The sequence below is a fragment of the Manduca sexta genome, chromosome 3 (genome assembly GCF_014839805.1).
Source record: "Manduca sexta isolate Smith_Timp_Sample1 chromosome 3, JHU_Msex_v1.0, whole genome shotgun sequence".
Lineage (NCBI taxonomy): Eukaryota > Metazoa > Arthropoda > Insecta > Lepidoptera > Sphingidae > Manduca > Manduca sexta.
This window is the reverse complement of record NC_051117.1, coordinates 2,084,183-2,104,062: the sequence shown is the minus strand read 5'-3', so window position 1 is coordinate 2,104,062 and position 19,880 is coordinate 2,084,183. Positions and strand designations below refer to the sequence as shown.

At 36.6% G+C, this 19,880-nt stretch overlaps 1 protein-coding gene across 4 annotated transcripts; it reads right to left on the bottom strand.

The window, feature by feature from the left end:
• Positions 1–710: 710 nt before the first annotated feature.
• LOC115449079 (solute carrier family 12 member 9) lies at positions 711–19,686 on the bottom strand. Of its 4 annotated transcripts, none has more exons than XM_030176787.2 (20): positions 19,487–19,686; positions 18,540–18,677; positions 16,317–16,439; positions 12,472–12,606; positions 11,398–11,532; positions 10,354–10,556; positions 9,499–9,703; positions 9,008–9,187; positions 8,418–8,507; positions 7,805–8,006; positions 7,093–7,294; positions 6,634–6,765; positions 6,247–6,354; positions 5,487–5,635; positions 4,712–4,900; positions 3,729–3,934; positions 3,102–3,223; positions 2,571–2,671; positions 2,179–2,308; positions 711–1,785 (listed from the first exon to the last, which is right to left on the bottom strand). In XM_030176787.2, the coding sequence occupies exons 2-20, from the start codon at positions 18,658–18,660 to the stop codon at positions 1,705–1,707; spliced, it is 2,814 nt and encodes a 937-aa protein (XP_030032647.2). In that variant the 5' UTR covers positions 18,661–18,677; positions 19,487–19,686; the 3' UTR covers positions 711–1,704. The 4 variants fall into 4 exon arrangements, with proteins under 4 accessions (XP_030032647.2, XP_030032646.2, XP_030032648.2 ...); XM_030176786.2 differs by having other exon boundaries at positions 19,491–19,686; XM_030176788.2 differs by lacking the exon at positions 19,487–19,686 and adding an exon at positions 19,165–19,470.
• Between the last annotated feature and the right edge of the window lie 194 nt (positions 19,687–19,880).

The window sequence follows — 19,880 nt, the reverse complement described above, 5'->3', positions numbered from 1 at the left end:
CCCTGATGACAATATATATTCTAGTCAAGAATATCCAATAGAATAGACAAAATCCTTAACATTCATTCAGTTATTATTTTATTAGAGTTCTATATTCGTTTCGTGTTACGTCAATAATGCTGTCAGTTTTTAAGGTGGTAGCTCAAGGTCCATTTTCATACATTTTGTTTCGGCTTTAATCTGGGTAACTAAACAAGTATTGGCAAGTAAAGAATTTAAATTCACGTCTAGTTAGTGATTAGTTCTCGCAGTTGAAGAAAAATGTAAAAATAATTAATAATCATGGATATTTCTGCCTTTAAAATTTCGTCATATTAAATTTTAAAGGCCGAAATATCCATGATTATTAATTATTTTTACATTTTTCTTTCAACTGCGAGAACTAATCACTAACTAGACGTGAATTTAAATTCTTTACTTGCCAATACTTGTTTAGTTACCCAGATTAAAGCCGAAACAAAATGTATGAAAATGGACCTTGAGCTACCACCTTAAATTAATATCTCAAATGTATATATGTGTAAATTAACTTAACTACGTGTTCATGTCTAAAATTAATTATAAAGCATAAATTAAATTAAAAAAAAATCATTGTCAACAAATAAAATGTTTAAAAAATTTGAATCCAAACTAAAATATTCGTGTATACTTCAATAATATAATGATTGTCATAAGGTAACAATGTTTAATACTAGAATACAAACCATTAATTTAAATTATCGCTTTATTATTGACATTGTAACCGTTCGCGGGTTTGATGCCCGCGTCGAGACAAATATTGAATGTCCTTTGCCCTAAAGGAACACAAGACACAAGCCTCAAGCCTCTACATGCCAAAATCTCAGAGCCTCTATTTTTTTATCTGATTAAACAAACAATTTTCCAGGAACAACTTTTTAAAGATTATAAATGATTGGCTTTTGAAAATGGCTCTAAACCGTGTCTAGGAGATATCCTTGGCTAAAAAAATCCTTCCACATAAATTTGAGCGTTTTCTATTAGACCAAGTCTTTTTCAGCCGCTACTTATCAAAATATACATGTTAGTGTTAGGTAATTCTTGGTGTAACTTCGTGTCTACAATAAAGCGCCAATGTAAATGACAGCTCATATAATTACGCTACACTCAGCCAAGTGGCTCGAGCAGTAACTAATCGGAACCAGTTTTAACTACAAGTTTCAAAGTCAAATCAGTCAAAAATAATTATAGAAACCAAGTATAGGGTAATAGAAGAAAATAGTATAATGTAGTTGCTGGACGCAAACTGCCTCTTATAGACTGATCTACAAATCTATGAACAGCAGTGTCATTAGGGGGTATCCAACGGTCAATCACTCAGACCCTTATACTTTGGAAATCTCGCGCTTGCTAAGGGCAAGAAAAAATATTTCACCTTTCGGCTATTGTTTAAAAAAGCTGTACAAAAATATGCTGCCTAGAATCTCGCATCCGGTAAGCTCGCTACTGTTTAGAGCTGGCCTATGTTGAGCAATGGACTTGAAATTGAGAGAAGTGGAGCTTATGCCGTAGTTGGGTCTAACCCCACCCTTTAGTAGAGAAGACTCGTCCACGCATGGGATAATTTATTATACGAATAGAATGATCTGTATAACTGACATGTCATTTGGCACGAATATTGAAGAAGAAGAAAGAAAGAAAGAAACCAGTTCCGATTGTGCTTATTAAATCTAATTTGAGTAACGTTTATAAAGCCGTCGATGTGACGGATTTCAAGCCCCTTACGAGTATGGTCGGAGAGAGATCCCTTGTGAGTTCATCTAATACCTGTCGAATAGAGTTATAAATGTTAATATTAAAATATGTTAAATTTTCTTCAAATACTAAACGTAGGCACTTTAGCTTTTTCGATGGTAAATCATAGTAAGTTTACAATTATTTATGTTAATTATGCCATGCGCTAATAGTAAGATAATGCAGTCGTACCGTAATACAGCTATGCCACCGAGGCAGTTAACATCCTTAACGATTTTTGTAGATGGGTACACAGAAGAGTCCGTTATCTATGCCGATAAAAACATAACATGACTCCGTGTAGTTTTCTCGTAATCGGTTAAGAGACAAATGACTGACGCATTGGTCTCTCTATCAATCGCAAACATCAAACGACATCGATTTACGAGTCGCGTTTTTTGAGCTGATTGTAATTGATATATGTACCTTCAAATACTGTTCGCAGACGGGTTCGTCAGCGAGGGACTCAGTGGCGGGCAGCACGGGCGGAGGGGGGAGCTGCACGAACGTCACCGCCGTGCCCTCCGCACAACGATCCTTTATTATACTGTTTAGACTGGAACGCATAGAACAAATTACAACTATGCCCTTCTATAATGTGGCACAAAGTAATATGATATATTCTAAAATTCGGCCTAATTCAATAATAGTTTATATGCATTTTCTAAACGTGAATTTTCATTTAAAAAATCCCATAATATTACTTAAATAATTACTTTTCATCATGCTATATCGAACAATGAAAATGAGGTTACAATGGGCAGATATTGAGGTCTCGTTGGTTCGTCAATCATACTCTATTAGATTCAATCACTTACGTTTTAACATAGCTCATCGGTATGCGTTGGTACACGCTGTTCTCGTCTTCCTCCTCGTCTCCAGACCATCTGTTTAATTCCAGTTTAGGCCAATCTTCCACCTTAAAAAAATAACAGTTAGGAACCGAAAGCACTTGCAACACACAGGCAGTAGACTATGCACTGACAAGAATAATAAATAACTAAGCATATATCATTTATGAACGTAAAAATAACAGTTAAGAACTCAAAGCACTTGCAATACACAGACGGTAGCAAAACCATGCGCTGACAACAATGAAAAACAACTAAGCATATATCTTTTACGAACGTGATAACACGTCCGTCATCGTTTGTTTTAAAACAAAATTACATAGATTAATATACTGGACAAATTCGTTATGAGAATATAATTACGAAACCTTTAAATTACTTCACATCAGGACGTCCAGTGACGTTCAAGTTATTAAAATATAAATTAGGACGTATAATCACGTTTGTGTGACTAAACTTCCTCGTGTATTGTGTTCATTCGTCTAGTGCTACACTCACGATGTGTATAGAGGCGTTGATGCGCAGCAACTTGAGGAGTTCCTCGAGGCGGTCCCGCAGCGGACGCGTCGCCGCCGGCTCCGACGACCGCTCCGACTCGAGCGTCACTGTACGTCCTGCTTCTGTTGTAGAGATAGCATCCATGTGATATTAAATTAATTGTCAGTAGTTTAGTTAAGTTATAGATAACAACAAAATGGTTTGTAATTACCATTATGCATAAAAGGGACATTTTTTTTACGAACACGACTAATCCTCGTGCACCTGATGATAAATGGAGATGAGATCTGATAGATTGGCGACTGTCGATACAATTATGCTTGTTTGAAACTTTAATACAATTATGCAAGCATACACAGGCTGATCTCGTGTGGTTTCAGTTTGGAATGATGTATCAGACTGGTATCATCTGCAATGTGTATCATGTCTCCAAATTATATTGCGCTTAATTTGCTGCGCTTAAGTCACTTTTAGTTTAAATTATGTGCATGTTGAGTTTTCCTAACTTGGGCTTACATTATATTATTGTAATTGTAGTGTTAAGTCTGCTGGAAAACTTAATAAATAAATGTGTAAGATATTACATAGAGAGATGAATATTAAGTATGTGTGTGTGAGTAAGTGTACCGTGCATGGCGGTGGGCGCGCGCGCGTGGTCGGGCGGCGCGAAGAGGCGCAGGCGCAGGCGCTGCCAGCCGCGCGCCGAGCGCACCACGGCGGCCAGCTGCAGCGCGAACAGCCCGCGCACGCTGAACGCGTCCGCGCCGCGCGGCGTCGACGCGCCCACGGCGCTCGCCGCCCACACGTCGATGTAGCGCACCGGCGACGACTTCCTGCGGACCAACGGGCTAGTGACAAACTGTACTGGCCAGGCGGGCGCCCAACAACGACTTAGGAACTTATTGTTACTTTTAAAATATTTATATCATGTACTTTATAATTTTTAATGAAACAAAAAGCATACAGTTTAGGAATAATTATTTTATTTTATATACAAACCGATAACGAAATAATTACAATTATTTATTTTTTTACTGATGGTAGATCACTCGTATTCGAATCCAAATAGGTCACACCTCCATGTATATTACTACCATCAAGCAGCAGTGTACATTATTGTCATCAAGTTCGAAGGGCGTTGTAGCTTAATTATTGAGAATTATAGGAGTTAACATGTTATATCTGGGTGGTAAGCACAGTGGTATACCACGCGGTACTTTACCAAAATTCTATACTATCTTGCTACTGTCAGAAGACTGTTTACCTTCAGGCAAGCGAGATACTCGTCTCGTCATTGAATTACAATACAAAAAAGTGCTGAAATCTATACATATTATAAAACAAACTCCCCGTCTCTGTCTGTCTGTATGTTATGAATTTTCTCAAAATCTACAGAACGGTTTTTTATGAAATTTAGTATGTAGATAGTTATAGACCCTAGGAAGTTTATAGGCTACTCTCTATCCCGGGAAAATATAAAGCGGGACCTTTATCCCGGAAAACTCTTCCACACGGGCGAAGCCGCGAGCAAAAGCTAGTAAATAAATAAAATAATAATACCAAAATATCCTGCCACACTGATACATCAACAAACTAAATATCATTCAAACCTCTCGACGGCGGCCATGTCGAGGCTCTGGAAGTGTCTGCAGAGGCACACGTTCTTGCCGACGCACAGCACGTCCGACACCACGCGCACGTACTCACGCGCCGATATCGACGCGTTCACTCGTCGCACCGGGAATATCACCTCGCCGTTTTCCAGGTCGAATATATCCGTCTTGTACGGGGATGACAGTCTGCAAAATATAGAGGTGTTGTAAATAATCCTCGTCTTCTACATGACCTTGATATGTTGGTAGGGCGTCATACATTTTGAGCATATTGCATAAATAATTTAGTCTTATTTTTAAGATAGAACAATCTGCTTGCTATTGATACGCTTGGAAGAACAAGTTGTAAGTAAATAGTGTTAGGCGATTTCACACAAAATGTTGTACCAACTATTATACAGAGTGTTGAATGTTAGTGACAATATTTTAATCACACTTAAAAGAGGTTGTTGATATCGTTATTGAATATTAAAAACAAAACATTTCATTTCTCAGAATTTTATTTCTGAGCAATTCACTATTCGAGCCATGGTGCAATATAAAGCAACACTGGCCGGTGACCTATTTAAAATACGGGTTCTGCTCTGACTTCTTAAGTGACGGGTAGAGCAAAGTGATATATGGTCTTTCAGCTCAGTATGACCCGGGAGACGGGAATTTCAGCCCGTTATGGCTATAGGGTTTGTAATAGAATACACGGCGACAAATGGATGCTCAAATTGCATCTCTGGCGATCCTTTCGGGAATGAAGGCAGAAGACAGAAGTACTGACTCGCGGAAGAAGTCCCGGGGCGGCGCGTGGTCGCGGAAGCCCAGCAGCACGGTGTCGGGCTTCATGGCGCCGAGCCCCGCCAGGCGCGTGAGGTGCGCCGCGCCGCCCCGCAGCGACTCCGCCAGGCACAGCTCCACGAACGCCTTCACCTGCGGGCAGCCACACCATGAACACACAGACCTAGTTATCCGACCACTTTCCTCAAATTGGTATAGAACATCAAAATTAAAATTAGTTATTTGTCTCCGAAGGGGTATTCAGAAATGCAGCCAGGGCTATTACACACACTTTATGCTATGTTCCGTCTACAATGTTATACGGGGCAACCTATATCTATAAGAATGGACACAAATTCCTGACTCCCAGGTGATACAGAGTAAAAACAATATATCACTTTTACTGTCCCGGTACAAAGCCACTGAGACAGGCTTTTTCACTTTAATTGAATAAAACAATAATTATGTCCATGAATTATATTTTGTACTTAAAATTATATGGAGTTTTTAGTAAATCAACATGCATATTTTGTAAACTATCAAGCCGATAACTTGATGAGAAATGCTTGCTATAAACTGCTCTGAATATTGACACTCCACAATATTACTCGATACTCGAAATAAAAATAGTTTAATTCATATAATTTAACCTTATAACTGTGTATGCCATTCAATAAAAATATTGTGTAATAACATATCGGTAAATAAAAAAAAAAATCGATATTATAAATATTAATTAAAAATTGCAAAATCAATCTCCTCACCTTTAAATGGTCGATTAGCTTGAGCCAGTACTTGTGTTCAGACGCAAGCGGATCTCCCGTGCCGTCCAGCTGGCCGACCCTCACGTGTCCCACCACGAACAGACCACCCTGGGAAATAAATATTTAATATAATATCCTCTGTAGGGTAATAGTCGATTGTAAAATGACATGCGCAATGCTATAGCTCGATAAAAAGGTCTCACTAGTGTATTTCCATACAAAAAGCTATATTTTAATGACATGGTCATTGTTTCATATACGCTTTCATCGAAACTTGTTCATCAGTTTCTGCAGTTACTTCTAACAAACTTCTCAACATAATTTGGCATTTATATTAACAAGTTTTTCTAACATCCATTCCTTCAAATAATGATGTATCTATTGTACCTTTTTCTGGTCGTTGACGAAGTCGATGAGCGGCGCAGATTGCCGCGGCGAAGCGACCAGCAACAGCATCTGAGGTCTCCAGAACTTCACGTGTTCCCGACGAGGATCCAGCAAGAGCAGGTACTTTCTCACCTGTCAAATAGTAAATTACGTTCGAGTAATTATTTGTAGTAGATGATTGACAAATGCTTGATGAAGTTTCTTTTGAAGGTATAAAAAGAAGTCGGCAATGTATGTCTGTTTCAGCGCTGTAGTAGTTCCAAAATATTACGTAGCATTGGGAGACTGTTCGCTAATATTTCTATTAGCTACATCGATACTATAATATCGACAAAATCACTGCAATCGTTCGTCTTAATTTGTTAAGATTCTTCGGACGTTGCGCGAGAACTGTATATGTGACTCATCGATATCGACTTTAGTTATGAGTAGGGCAGCTGTCGTGGCGAGAGTAGTGACCTGATGGAAGATGAGCGCCTGGCTGAGGCTGCCCCACTTGGGGTCTGCGGCGGCGGGCGACAGCACGTGCAGCGCCAGCACCAGCGCCAGCACGGCCAGCGCCGCGCCGCCCGCGTGCAGCGGCCGCAGCGAGAACATCAGCAGCGCGCCGCCCACCAGCCCGCACAGCGACGTCACCCACGAGAACTGCTTGAACGTCGGCCTGCAACATCATCATCATCAGCCCGTTGCAGTCCACTGCTGGACATAGGCCTCTCCCAAGGTACGCCACAGGGCCCAGTCTGCTGCTTTAGGCATCGGCCTGATGTCTGTGATGTCGACCAACTATCGATATATGAAATATCGATACTTAAAATCTAATTTTTTTAAAACTTTGATAGACAGTATCGACTTCAGCATTCATAAAAGAAATATCATCATAGACTGTTATCCAGAAAACAAATATATTTTTACACTCCATCAAAACACCAATGTTAATAGATTAACCTTTGGAACACAATACTGTCATGTTTGAAGCATTTTCTATAGTTCACCAACGTATAGCGTGCCACGAATATGATCAAATACGTAGTCCTAACGTTTCAAAAAGATATTTATTTATCTTTCAACTAACACTAAATATCAGTAATTTTGTTATTAATAGACAATAAAATCGCATAGTATCGCCACAACAAAATCAAACTTTTATCCACGCCTATTAAAATCGTCTCACCTGAAGTTAGGCGCAGAAGCGAGATCTAGTCCGAGACAGGCGAGGTTAATGGCGAAGTAGCTCGTCATGAAGAGCACCGTGTTGATCTGCGCAATGGCGTTCAGCGAGTCCACCATCACACCGAGTTGTACCAGCAGCCAGGACGTGATCACGGCCACCACAGGGTTACCGGAGCGAGATACCATCGGACGGAGGAGGAAACCTAGCAAAAATTTTATAAACAATAACAAAAGAGATGAACAGTCATGCCATTTTAAAACTAAACTTTATGTAAAGCATTAAGAGTGTTGCAGCGGCCCATGGTGGGAATAGAATAACTGCAAATGGAAGTACAATAGTAAAACTAATATAATTAAGCAAAAACATTCAAAAGCACGACGAGTAGATAACCTATCTGCTTTGGAATCGGATATAGATATTAACTTTAAATTTAAGGCCGTGAAGTTTTTTTTTATGTATAATATTTAAAAGTATAGTAGTAGAGGCCAGTGCCCAACAGTGGGACAATATAATACAGGGCTGATGTTATTATAATATTTAATACATTAATAACAATAATGTGTAACAGCGTTCATTTAGTTTTACTCTTTACGAAAAAGAAAAACGAACTTACCAAATATATTATCTTTAGCCAAAGCTTCCAGCACTCTTGAGGCTCCAATTAAATTAGAAAGACCAGCTGAGAAAGTTGCCATTAGCATGCCTAGAAAAAAAAATCAAATAGGGTTATCACAATAAAAGTGGAATATTACTCTCTCTCCATGGACATATCGCGGGTATAACACGATAAAATAATACGAAAAACGTTTCTAACCTGAAAACCGAAGTCAGGGCCATATCAATATTAACTTTGGTAGTCAAATTATATTATCAATACACTTAAGCAATGTAATATATTTTTAATCGACTTCAAAAAAGGGAGGAGGTTCTCAATTTGACGTGAATATTATGATGATATACTTTTTTGTTTGTAACCACAGAAGTCAATCATGTATTAAACAATTTGAAAACTTATTTTTTAAAAAATATACTCACCGATAGGTCTCATAGACTTTTTTTCAAAATCGGTTAATTAGTTTGTTAAAACTAAAAAAAAAAAAAAAAAATATGTCGATGAAGTAAACGGAATTGTAATTTTTTCTTGCGACTATTTTTTTTTTTATTGTATTTTAAAATTTTTATAATCTATGGTTTACAACTTACCAACGGCAATAAAAGGCGGCCACACGTTAATGGGCAGAAGGTACACGTAGTTGTTCTGCAGCAGTTCCCTGGAGCAGGTGGCGGCCGTCAGAATGCTGAGCGCGAAGTACGATATCGCAGTAAACAGTAAGGCAGTCAGGGTGCCCAGGGGAATGCTGCGGGACGGGTTCTTCAGTTCACCTGGAGAGGGATAATTGTTCAAGGTAATTTTGATGGTATTTAGTCAGTATATATAGTTTTAATATGACAAATATTTTATGAAAAAAAATCACATAAAAATATACAAAAAAACGTATAGAGACATTTGTTTGGGATATTTATGGATTGAATGCGTCTTTGCTATAAAAAAATATACAAATAGAAAAAAAAAATAAAAACATACTAGTAGTCACTTCTTTTTAATTGTTTTTCTAAATTTATATTCAAAGAGCTTCTATTTTATTATACGCACGCGCTAACCCCCCCCTCCCCCCGCCCCAAAATCTACTAACCGCTCATATTAGCGCCAGCCATGACTCCAGTCACTCCAGTGAATAGCACCCCGAACACCGACGCGAAGTCGACCATCTGCCCGTCGGATGTCGTGTAGTCTCTCCCGTACGAGGGGTACAGGTTCGAAACCAGCGTGGCGGAGCTCAGTCCAGTGTAGCTCAGCGTTGTGTCATTGATCAGGTGGTTTGTGTCGGGTTTGTCTACCTGTTAATACTAATCTGTTAAAACCGAAAAATGTAACTGGACATAGTGAGACTCAACATCTCATGTCTCAGGATGGCGAGCGCAGTGGAATACCAAACACTTTGTAATTCAAGTTGTCGGATGGTGTTTCTGCTGTTTATGGACGGTCGTATCGCTTACCATCAGACAAACGGTGAGCTCGCCTCGTTAATTAAAGCAAAAAAAGAAAAAATATTAAGATACATATTACTTTGTTAATGGTAGGATATATTTTGTATCCAGTCGTATAGCGATCACCGTACACAAGGTGTTAAAAGCCTGTGTTGTCTTTGTAGATGAGGTTGGTGACATTTGCTGTACCACCTTTTGCTTATAATATCAGCCCTGTATTATATACTGTCCCACTGTTGGACACCGGCCTCCTCTACTGCTGAGAGGGAATAGGCCTTAGTCCACCAGGCTGGCCTAGCGCGGGTTGATAGACTTCACACACCCTCGAAAATTCCTAATAGAGAATTTCTCAGGTATGCAGGTTTCCTCACGATGTTTTCCTTCACCGTTAAAGCAAGCAATAATTCACAAAGAATACACACATAATTTTTTTAGAAAATTCAGAGGTTTACTTTAAATGCCTTTTGCTCAAATTTGAAGTTAATTGGTAAGTCCCTCACCATGGAAGCCGGCGTGATGAAGAAGCTGAGGAAGGCGCTGGAGAGGCACACGAGCATGGTGAGCCAGATGGCGAGGCTGGTGCGCGCGAACAGCGCCGCGCCCGCCAGCGACACGCACAGCCCCGCCGCGTTCAGGCTGGAGCGGTACAGGAAGCGGTACCACCAGCCGTCCGGGATGCCCGGGCTGCCGTGCAGCAGGTACCCTGCGAATACCACTTCAGTGAATACGTATCATTCACAATACACCGTATTCAAAGAAAACATATAATGTAAGTATTATCTGACCAGGAAAATAAAAAACCTGCTTCTGAGTCCCTACTTTTGCTTTTTCGTTTTAAATTAAACGTTATCAGTACAAGAAATTAGTTCCGCACTTTACCACATGGTGAACGTTTTTATTTTCCTGATAAGGCTATAATGAAATGTATTTTCATTGTATAAAATGCTATTCCCAACGGCTTCATATTACACTGGATACAATATATGTACACAATTTAGACAAAAACATTCAGTCTTTTCTTCCCAGTAGATAGCATAAGTGTATGGTACGCTAGCGTACACTTTTCGCTATGTCTTGGTTTGCCGGCAAACCTGACAGCTACATGACATTCACGTGTGTCACGGGATTATAACCTTATATACTACATAATAAGGTTATTTTTCCGTGACACGCGTAATGTCATGTAGCTGTCAATGTTTGCCGGCAAACATTCAAGATATGTCACGGGTATAGCTCCATTATTTAATAGGGGTTGATTTTACAAAAAAGATGACAAATAATGACAGTTAATATGACCACCCATTGAACCCTTACACACTAAAATTGCACTTATTATAAAAAAAAATATCATGAATTAACATAACACTAATGCAAGCTCCCAATTAAATGGTAAAAAAACTGTTTACTTTATGTGTTCAATATAATAAGTTTAAAACAAAATTTACTTGAAACTTGTGAAACGGGCACTTAATATCTTAAATTCCAAGACTGGTCACATTAGTGAGAATTTTATAGTATGCCTTGTATATTATGAAAATACTCACCATTAGTCCCAAAGTTCTCAATTAGTGCTTCAGTACAGGCGGATACGCACAGCGCGCTCGACACGACGTTAGCGAAGAAGAACAGCGTGCCTATCGCTCCGCCGAACTCGGGGCCTAGCGTTCTACTTATCATGACTGAGAGGTGTTGAGGAAAAGTACTATTCTTGACCAATCATAGAACAATATCAATGTATTGTAAACAGGGGCGTAACTACCGCTGTATCAGTAGTACAAGGCCCCCGAGCTTTGGGGCCTCTCTTGGCCTATACCTACATTAAACTAAGCGGGCGCCCAAAAGTTCGCACTGCCCTGAAGAATCCCCAACAAATATAGATATAGAGCCACTCTATGGTAAGCTACACTACTGAATGTAAAATATAAACTTAAATACCTAAACACTAAGGGCCGTATTAAGATGATGATAATCAGTACTCGCTCTCAAGTGCGATATCAGTTGAGACGCTGTCGAGTTCCAGTCAGCATTATGATATTATCAATTTAATTAACAGATAATAACGACATCTCAAATGGTATCTTAAATTTCAGCATATAACGGATTTTGATAGGTGACTTGTTTATAAAACTGCGCCAACTCAGCTAACCACACGCGCTTAAACCACAATTCAAGTTTTGTTTATTAAATAGTTCACTTACTCTTATAAATGTTTACTTAAGATCATACGCAAAAAAAAGTTTGACTCAATAATGGCTCATATAAATTAATTTTTCTTGAGTAGTTTTCAGAATTTTTAGATGATTTTTTTTATTATCATAAATATTATGTCTATGGTGTGTTTTATGCCCAAACTAGTGCCCCGTTAGAGCTTTTATATGACGGACTTGTATTCAACCATATACGACTGATTAGTTCCCTGATGCCAATATAAAAATAAGTTATAGAGAACTTCTCAGACTCAGCTTCTCAGCTTCTATGCAAGTTTCCTCAGGATGATTCCTGATGCCAAAATAACCTTAAAATTATGCTTTTCATATAACATAATACTTTGAGAGTTTATTTTGAATTTGTTCCCCGGTCAAGCAGTCATCATCAAAAGCTACAATTATCAAGGATACAATAAACTCCGCCGCCCTCCACCGCTCCGTTGGTGGATATGGCGCAAATAGATGTCACGGTGAACACCACTATGAGATACGCCATGCCGAACTGCGCAAGCGTTACCAGGAGCCCAGCGTTGCCTACTAGGTAACCTGGAAAATAAATAGTTACAAAATTTATTATTTTTGGAGGACATAAAGTAACTATGATTGTGTTTGGTTGCTTTTGAGTCTGCTGTGGGTAGAATAATTATTAAAAATTTGCTTTAGTTTGCCGTATATCATTACTTCCTAGAATTTTATCCTTAAATGGAATGAAATGAAATGATTTAATTGAATACGTAAAATGTTATACATTATTTAGATTCCGTCAATATTAACTCTACCACCAGTTCGGAAAGCAGTTCTCACCAGAGAAGAATGGGCAAGAAACTCTGGTGTTGCTCTTTTCAAAATATTTACGATACTATCGAATAGTGATACAATAAAGTATGTATATGTTTTTTCAAAATAGACAGGTTCGACACGTGTCCTTTACCCAGAAATATTTATTTAAAAAAAATTCGGTATTGCCATTGTAGTCTTCAGCAAAATTAGTCTTGTGACTCGTATCAGCCTTATTCGCTATACCTCAAATTTCGGATTTCGCCTTCCACGCTCACTTAAAAAAATCACCCTGTATACACGTTGGTATACGTAAAAAAGCCGTGTACCCCCAAGTTAGAGAAAAACCTGCATGCAATTTCAACTTTAAGAGATTAAAATAGAATTCATATTAACTCTTCCCCGTAAATATGCGTCATCACTCGCATTGCGTTACATATAGCGATATGCGTGTGGTAATTAATAATCATATCATTATCTTTGTTTGATAATATGGCAGATGTAGTATTGTTCGCTGACGACACTTCGATTATTTTTAAGTTAAATAGAAGGGATGAGAATCTCGGTGAGCCACATAAAGTACTTAGTTTGATTTCTGACTGGTTCTCTTCTAATAATTTACTTTTAAATGCCGCAAAAACGAAATGTGTCAGATTTTCGTTACTGAATAAAAAAAAAGGAACTAAATATTGATTTAGATGGGGATAAATTAGAATTAGTTCCCTCAACGGTCTTCCTCGGGGTTTCAATCGATAGTAAATTGCAATGGGGCCCCCATATTCAAAAAAATTCTAGTAAACTGAGCTCTGCCGTGTTTGCTATTAGGAAGATTAGACAATTAACTGACGTGGCTACGGCAAGGCTAGTGTATTTTGCATACTTCCACAGCATTATGTCCTATTGTATTCTTCTGTGGGGCTCTGCTGCAGATCTGCAGACCATTTTTATCTTGCAGAAACGAGCGATTAGAGCTATTTACAACCTTCGCTCTCATGATTCCCTTAGGCAAATGTTTAAAGAGGTGAATATACTGACTTTGCCGGCCGAATATATTTTTCAGAATATAATGTACGTACGTAAAAACCTTAGTACTTTTATTAAAAACAGTGACTTGCATAGTCTAAATACCAGAAATAAAAATAAATTGGTTGTCCCTAATCATAGGCTCTGTAAAACCAATAAATCTTTCTTAGTTAATAGCATTAAGTTCTATAATAAACTTCCCTTCGAAGTTACCAATTTGACCGAACAAAAATTCAAGTGTTATGTTAAGCGTGAATTAATGTGTAAAGGATACTATACTGTATCTGATTACCTTAATGATAAGACGGTTTGGAAAGTTTGTCCTGCACACAATGACCCACCATGTTAGCACACATTAGTAATTAATTAACTGCCTAAAATGTCTTTGTTACATGTCTCACATGCTTTTTTTTTATAATAATGACATTTCTATAGTTTTAATTTGACATAATCATATCATATCTTAATGAAATGTAATTTTTGAAAGACGACCACCCGATCATGTTGTGTTTGCCTGTTCAATATCACTATTTTTTTTTCTTTTCTCATGATTGAAAACTATGATTGTAAATGTAGGCGAATGCACGCTGTACGCCGTTATTTAAGTATGAATCTATGTTCTCTTTTATTTGCTATCGCTAATTTTATTTTATGCCGCTCCAGGTTTAGTCGATTGGATTTCATCTTATCCCATGTTAACGGTGATGTGCGTGCATTAGCTTATATAACTATTGTGACTATGTAAAAGAAAGACTTGGAAAAAATACAAATGAAGTACTGAACAATTGATGACAAAAAGAAAGCCCGGAGTTTCTTTCTGCCTTTCTTCTTCGGGTAGTCATCACTTAGGTAGCTAGTGAAAGGCTGGTAGGTTAGCTAGGCTAGGGCTCATGTCCTCACCGGTGAGGATCGCGACGCGTTACCCTTCTATTTCCCCCTACTTGCCAGCCCGAGCTGGTTACTTCGTACTTTTGTACCTAGTCTTTTGTATAAACTTTATCCCTAATTTAAAATCTCCATAGTTATATAAGTGATTTTAATAGTTGTTTAGAAATAATAATTATTCTTATTCTTTGTTTTGACGTATCATAAGTGCAACTTTGTTCGCCTACGTGATAAATAAAGTATTTTATTATTTTATTTTAATCGTAACACGTGACAACAATTATTGTCGTAATTGTTTGATATCGGTAATATGCAATTATAGCGGATGAATTGTTACATTTCATTGATTTATTTTCCGTTAAATGAGATTCCATAGTGTGATTGTCTATGATTTAATTTTTTTTACTTCCTACATTTTAAGTAAAATTATTTTTCGAATTCGATCCTGTTTTTAATATTATAATTTTCTCATGACGCTTCAAAGACTGCAGCCTTCTCGGTACCGCAGGGGAGGGGGTGAGGGTGCTCGACATCAGAAGTAAATTGTAATAAAAAAAACCGCGAATTTATTTTTTGACAATGTCTAAGACTTGCGTAAACAAAATAAATTATTATACATTTTTAGTGTCTACTAATATGCTTATAAACATCTTTAGACAATCGGATGTTTATTACAAATTTATGTAGATACAGCTGGAAGGATTTTATTGTTATTTGGCATGCCGATAGACCGTGTCTTAGATTGACATTTTATAGGCCCTTAACCCAGAAAAATACACACCGGGTACTTATACAGCGAAAAGTTTTTCAGGCGAACAGTGCAACATACAACTCCTAGTATTAATAACTTATTGCTTATTTCGACAAGACAAAACAACCTAATCGTTTTTAAATATGATTGATACAATGTAAGAGAATTGAACTGACAGGTGACCTTGTTAAGACTTATTCAAATTAAACGCGATACCTAAATTACTTATTAATAGTGTCTGTGTCTTTGTTATTCTTAAAGTGATAATATATTCACACATAGCCAACTTTACAATAATCCGTCTAGCCAGCGTCTATAGGTGTTGAAAAGAAAGCCTGACTAATCGGTCAGTTTAGCTGTAGGTAAAATATGTAGAGGCTCATACACTGTAATTTTTGACATATTAAATGAAAGCACATATTCATCTTTAGCTCTGCTAACATTGTGCCAAAAATCATCCAAAAATAAATATTTTTGACAATAATTATTTTGCAGTTTAGTGCGAATATTGTGTGTTAGTATATTTCTGACCGAAAGAAATATATTTACTTTACACTTAATATTTGTGACTAACAAAAAGTATGATGTTGCCGGTCTGACAATCTGTCTTCTTGTGGCCTTAGAGCGCGTAATATTAAATTATTTTTATCAATATTTAATTTATTCTAAACTTACACTTTGTATATATAAATCTATGCTTAGAATAACTTATGGTAAAGTGGTGTGTTCCTGTTTTCAAGGAAACAAGTATATAGTTTCATTTATTAACGCAATGTCTAAATGACCATGTATAATAAATTATACTATGTTCTAAACTCACCCATTCGTATAAATATGAGCGCACTGAACATGGACAGCACGACTGGACAGAATACGCCGGCGAAAGTGCCCACTTTCTTGACGCCAGGGTGCTCCGCGCGGAACTCGCCGAATTCCACATAGCCTGCAATCATAAAATAATGTATACACTATTCAAGCTTTAGACTAGCCATACTCAACCTTATTTTATATGGGCCACAAAGGTGTATAGTGTCTCAGGTCGCAACGTAAATTCATGGGCTATTGTATCTAAACACTGATTAAAATTTAATGTTTTTAACTTAGTAAAAAATATTCACAATTAATTATGATTATATTTTTATAGGGTTTAGCATACAGTTCATGTGAGCCTAGGGAAAAGATTTTTTAGTTTTTGAGAATTTTTGGCAGTCAAGCTTGCTTATTCTCAGAGGGCCGCAGGTTGAGTATAGCTGGTTAGGACAATTGAGAGACCAGGTAGAGGTTCAAGTCAATGTCGATGGTCACTATATTTGGAATGGCAAGGCATGGTATTACACTGCACTTATCACACTAAAACATTGTAAAATCTCATAACACTTTATAACCCAAGTAAATTATCTGTCAAAACATATAATCCTTGCACATAGCAGCTACGTGACAACAAAGCAGTGGCTCAAACGTTCCATTAAAATTACACAAAGAAATAAAATTTCAACACTATTTTGTAAAAATACATCTGTATTAAGAAACAATAAAAGAAAAACAGTCACCAGAATAATATTTATCTCCACACATTACAGACGCGTAGAGCAGACGGTGTGACAACGATGCACTGAACAAATGACCTAGTGTTATACGGCAACTTTATCTTAATGTTTAATTTATTATGTATTTACATAACGTGAAATATATTACTACCTATGTATAAGATATATAGGTTAATTATACTTTAAGATGTTTGTATAAGATTTCATTAAAACTAATAGTAATAATTTTAGAAACTTCATTAGTTTCCTGTCTGCTCTCGGAGATTCGTTTTTATTAAAATTCTGAAATGTCCATTTGGCTCATCATACAAAAATGTATTCAATGAGGCAAGTGAATTTGCATTCGCATTTCTATAATGTGAGTGGTTATATGCGGTGACTGGTGGTATACAAATATGTGTGGATACATCAGTGTTTATAAAGATAACTAAACCATAACTCTATCATATCAAAACATGCCCAATCTTCTGTAAAACAGAGTTCATTGAGCGTCTTAATCTTTTAAAATATAAATGTGCCTAAACCATGTTGATTTTACATACAATATATGAAAAAGAACTGCATGAATACTGTGACTCACTCTGTATGCCTTTTACAATTCAATGTTTTATAAACAGTGTAAAATTTTCGTTTATTATGAAAAGTGAGATTGTTCTGACTTTTCATACACATTGGTGTATGTTTCAAATATAGTAACATCTTTACCCTATATGATGTTTAAATATTTACAATTATAATTATAAGGACCATTTTGGCATTTTGGTAATAATTGAAACCAAATTAACTCATTACCTCTGCAAAAATTATGCATAATTATTAGATATTGTCACCAACAATCCCAGTTTTACTTTATTATTTTTTTAATAATTTTGTAGTTTTGCACAAATGTGACGTGTACATGAATTATAATGAATTCTCTAAGACTAGTATTACTGCATGTAAAATTCAAATTACTTTTTATTATCTTCAAGTTTTTAAATTATTGTACATTTATGATTTGTAAGTTTTTGTAAAATATTATTTTTAAAAGGATAGGTATGTGGTTTCATTAAGTAACGCAATGTCAAAATGACCCTGTATGTGGCCTAGGTTTATGCACTATCGGAGATGACCTCAATTTATTTATAGCACTTGTCTGGGTGTTATCTTAAAGCTTAGACAATTCTTATTCCTTACTTATGTGAAACTTTTTACCATGAAAAATATGTCAACATTTAACTACATTAGAAACTCTTTAGTTTCTAATCAATTGAATTTTCATAATATTAAATAGAACTCTTCTATTATCTATAATTATAAATGGTTGTGCCTACCATCTTATGCTTATTTGAACTAAACATTTTTTTTCTATTATTATTGTTTTTTTTTTATTTTACACCTGCCTCTATTTATTTTTGTACCATGTAAAGGTTGACAATGCCTACAGTATTATGTCTGCCTATAAATAATTATATGTGAAAATAAAGAAATAACTTTCATTTTTGCTTATGACATACCTTCTCCATTGGACCTGCTGATGGGCACTGCCCTGCAGAACCTCATGCGTAATTTATTGAAGACTCCTCTCCCTGGTGAGGTGGTTGTGTTCGGAGACAAGGGGTCAAGGGTATCAGCCATCTCTGACGGCTTTGTCGCTATAAAAATAACATTGCTGTTTAGATTTATTATTTATCAGGCAAGCAGTTGGTTTAACTGATATTCCTGTATCCTGCAATTCTCGATCCCGGTTTTACTTCCTAACAAAATATTTATCAAGTTTGTTTTTAAACCATTCACATTTTCTGCTGTGACCACATCCTATGGGAGCTTATTCCAAGCTCTTACCACTCAGTTCATCATGAAATACATGGGTGATTTGTTATTTGAAAACATAGCAACTAAAATCCCGTTATCTTATTACAAACAATGCTTTTTTATAATAAACCATAAAACTTCTGTAAATTAAATCTAGGATAAAAATATAATATCACTATAAAGTACTAGAATATTCTTACAAATGCACAAAAAAAAAGAAATGCTCACACAGAAATATATCTTCCATTCTACAAATCAATGCTTACTACATAAATATTTACACACATAAGAATTACAAGTAGGCTTAAGACAATGCAACCTACTTACTGAGCACTAACAAGGTTTCTCATGCCACATAAAAAAAAAATCAATTACAGTCATGGTCGGTGTTATGTTAATACACGTAATGCATTCGCTTGTGTGCATCAGATGTTTTCTTTATGATGACCTCATAATCGTAACAAAACATAACGTAGCATAGTCTTAGGATTTTAAATCTTCCCATTCAAAAAAAGAATACGTTCTCAGTATGCAAAGGAAGTACGGTTCCACTTTCTAACAAGCTTGTAATCATTGTTCTTTATTCAAGTGAAACACATTCAAAGTTTTCTTTTGTTAGTGACTTGCTAAACAAAAAAAAAGCACTCACTTACGGGTTAGTTTAGTCAAATATTAGGGGCGTATTAAACTGCCGATTATGTTCATTTCATTGTGCTCCACTTTATCTTGTGCTAAACAAACGGAAATTGTTTTGATGGGTAAGGGAATCCCGTAAACGCAATCAATGCGAAAAATACAATCATAAAAATATGTGACCAATGACAGATCTGTCAAGTCGCAACTGACAGATCTGTGCAGGGTTACCAGGAATATTTTTCTATAATTATACGGCTATGACCTTTTTTAATTTTTAGGATCTCCTTCAGAGGAATCATTGCTTGTACCAAAAAATATATATAAATAATAAGATATCGACATAAAACGCTTTGTATACTCAAATTATTAGAAAATTGCAAAGCTATGTTTCAAATGTCGGTAATTGC

Excerpts from the sequence above, each read along its gene's own strand:
- LOC115449079 (XM_030176785.2), bottom strand. Across the intron at positions 8,508-9,007 it reads GCCGCCTTTTATTGCCGTTG|GCATGCTAATGGCAACTTTC; the intron begins GTAAGTTGTAAA and ends TTTTTTTTCTAG. Across the intron at positions 4,901-5,486 it reads CCCCGGGACTTCTTCCGCGA|ACTGTCATCCCCGTACAAGA; the intron begins GTCAGTACTTCT and ends TATATTTTGCAG.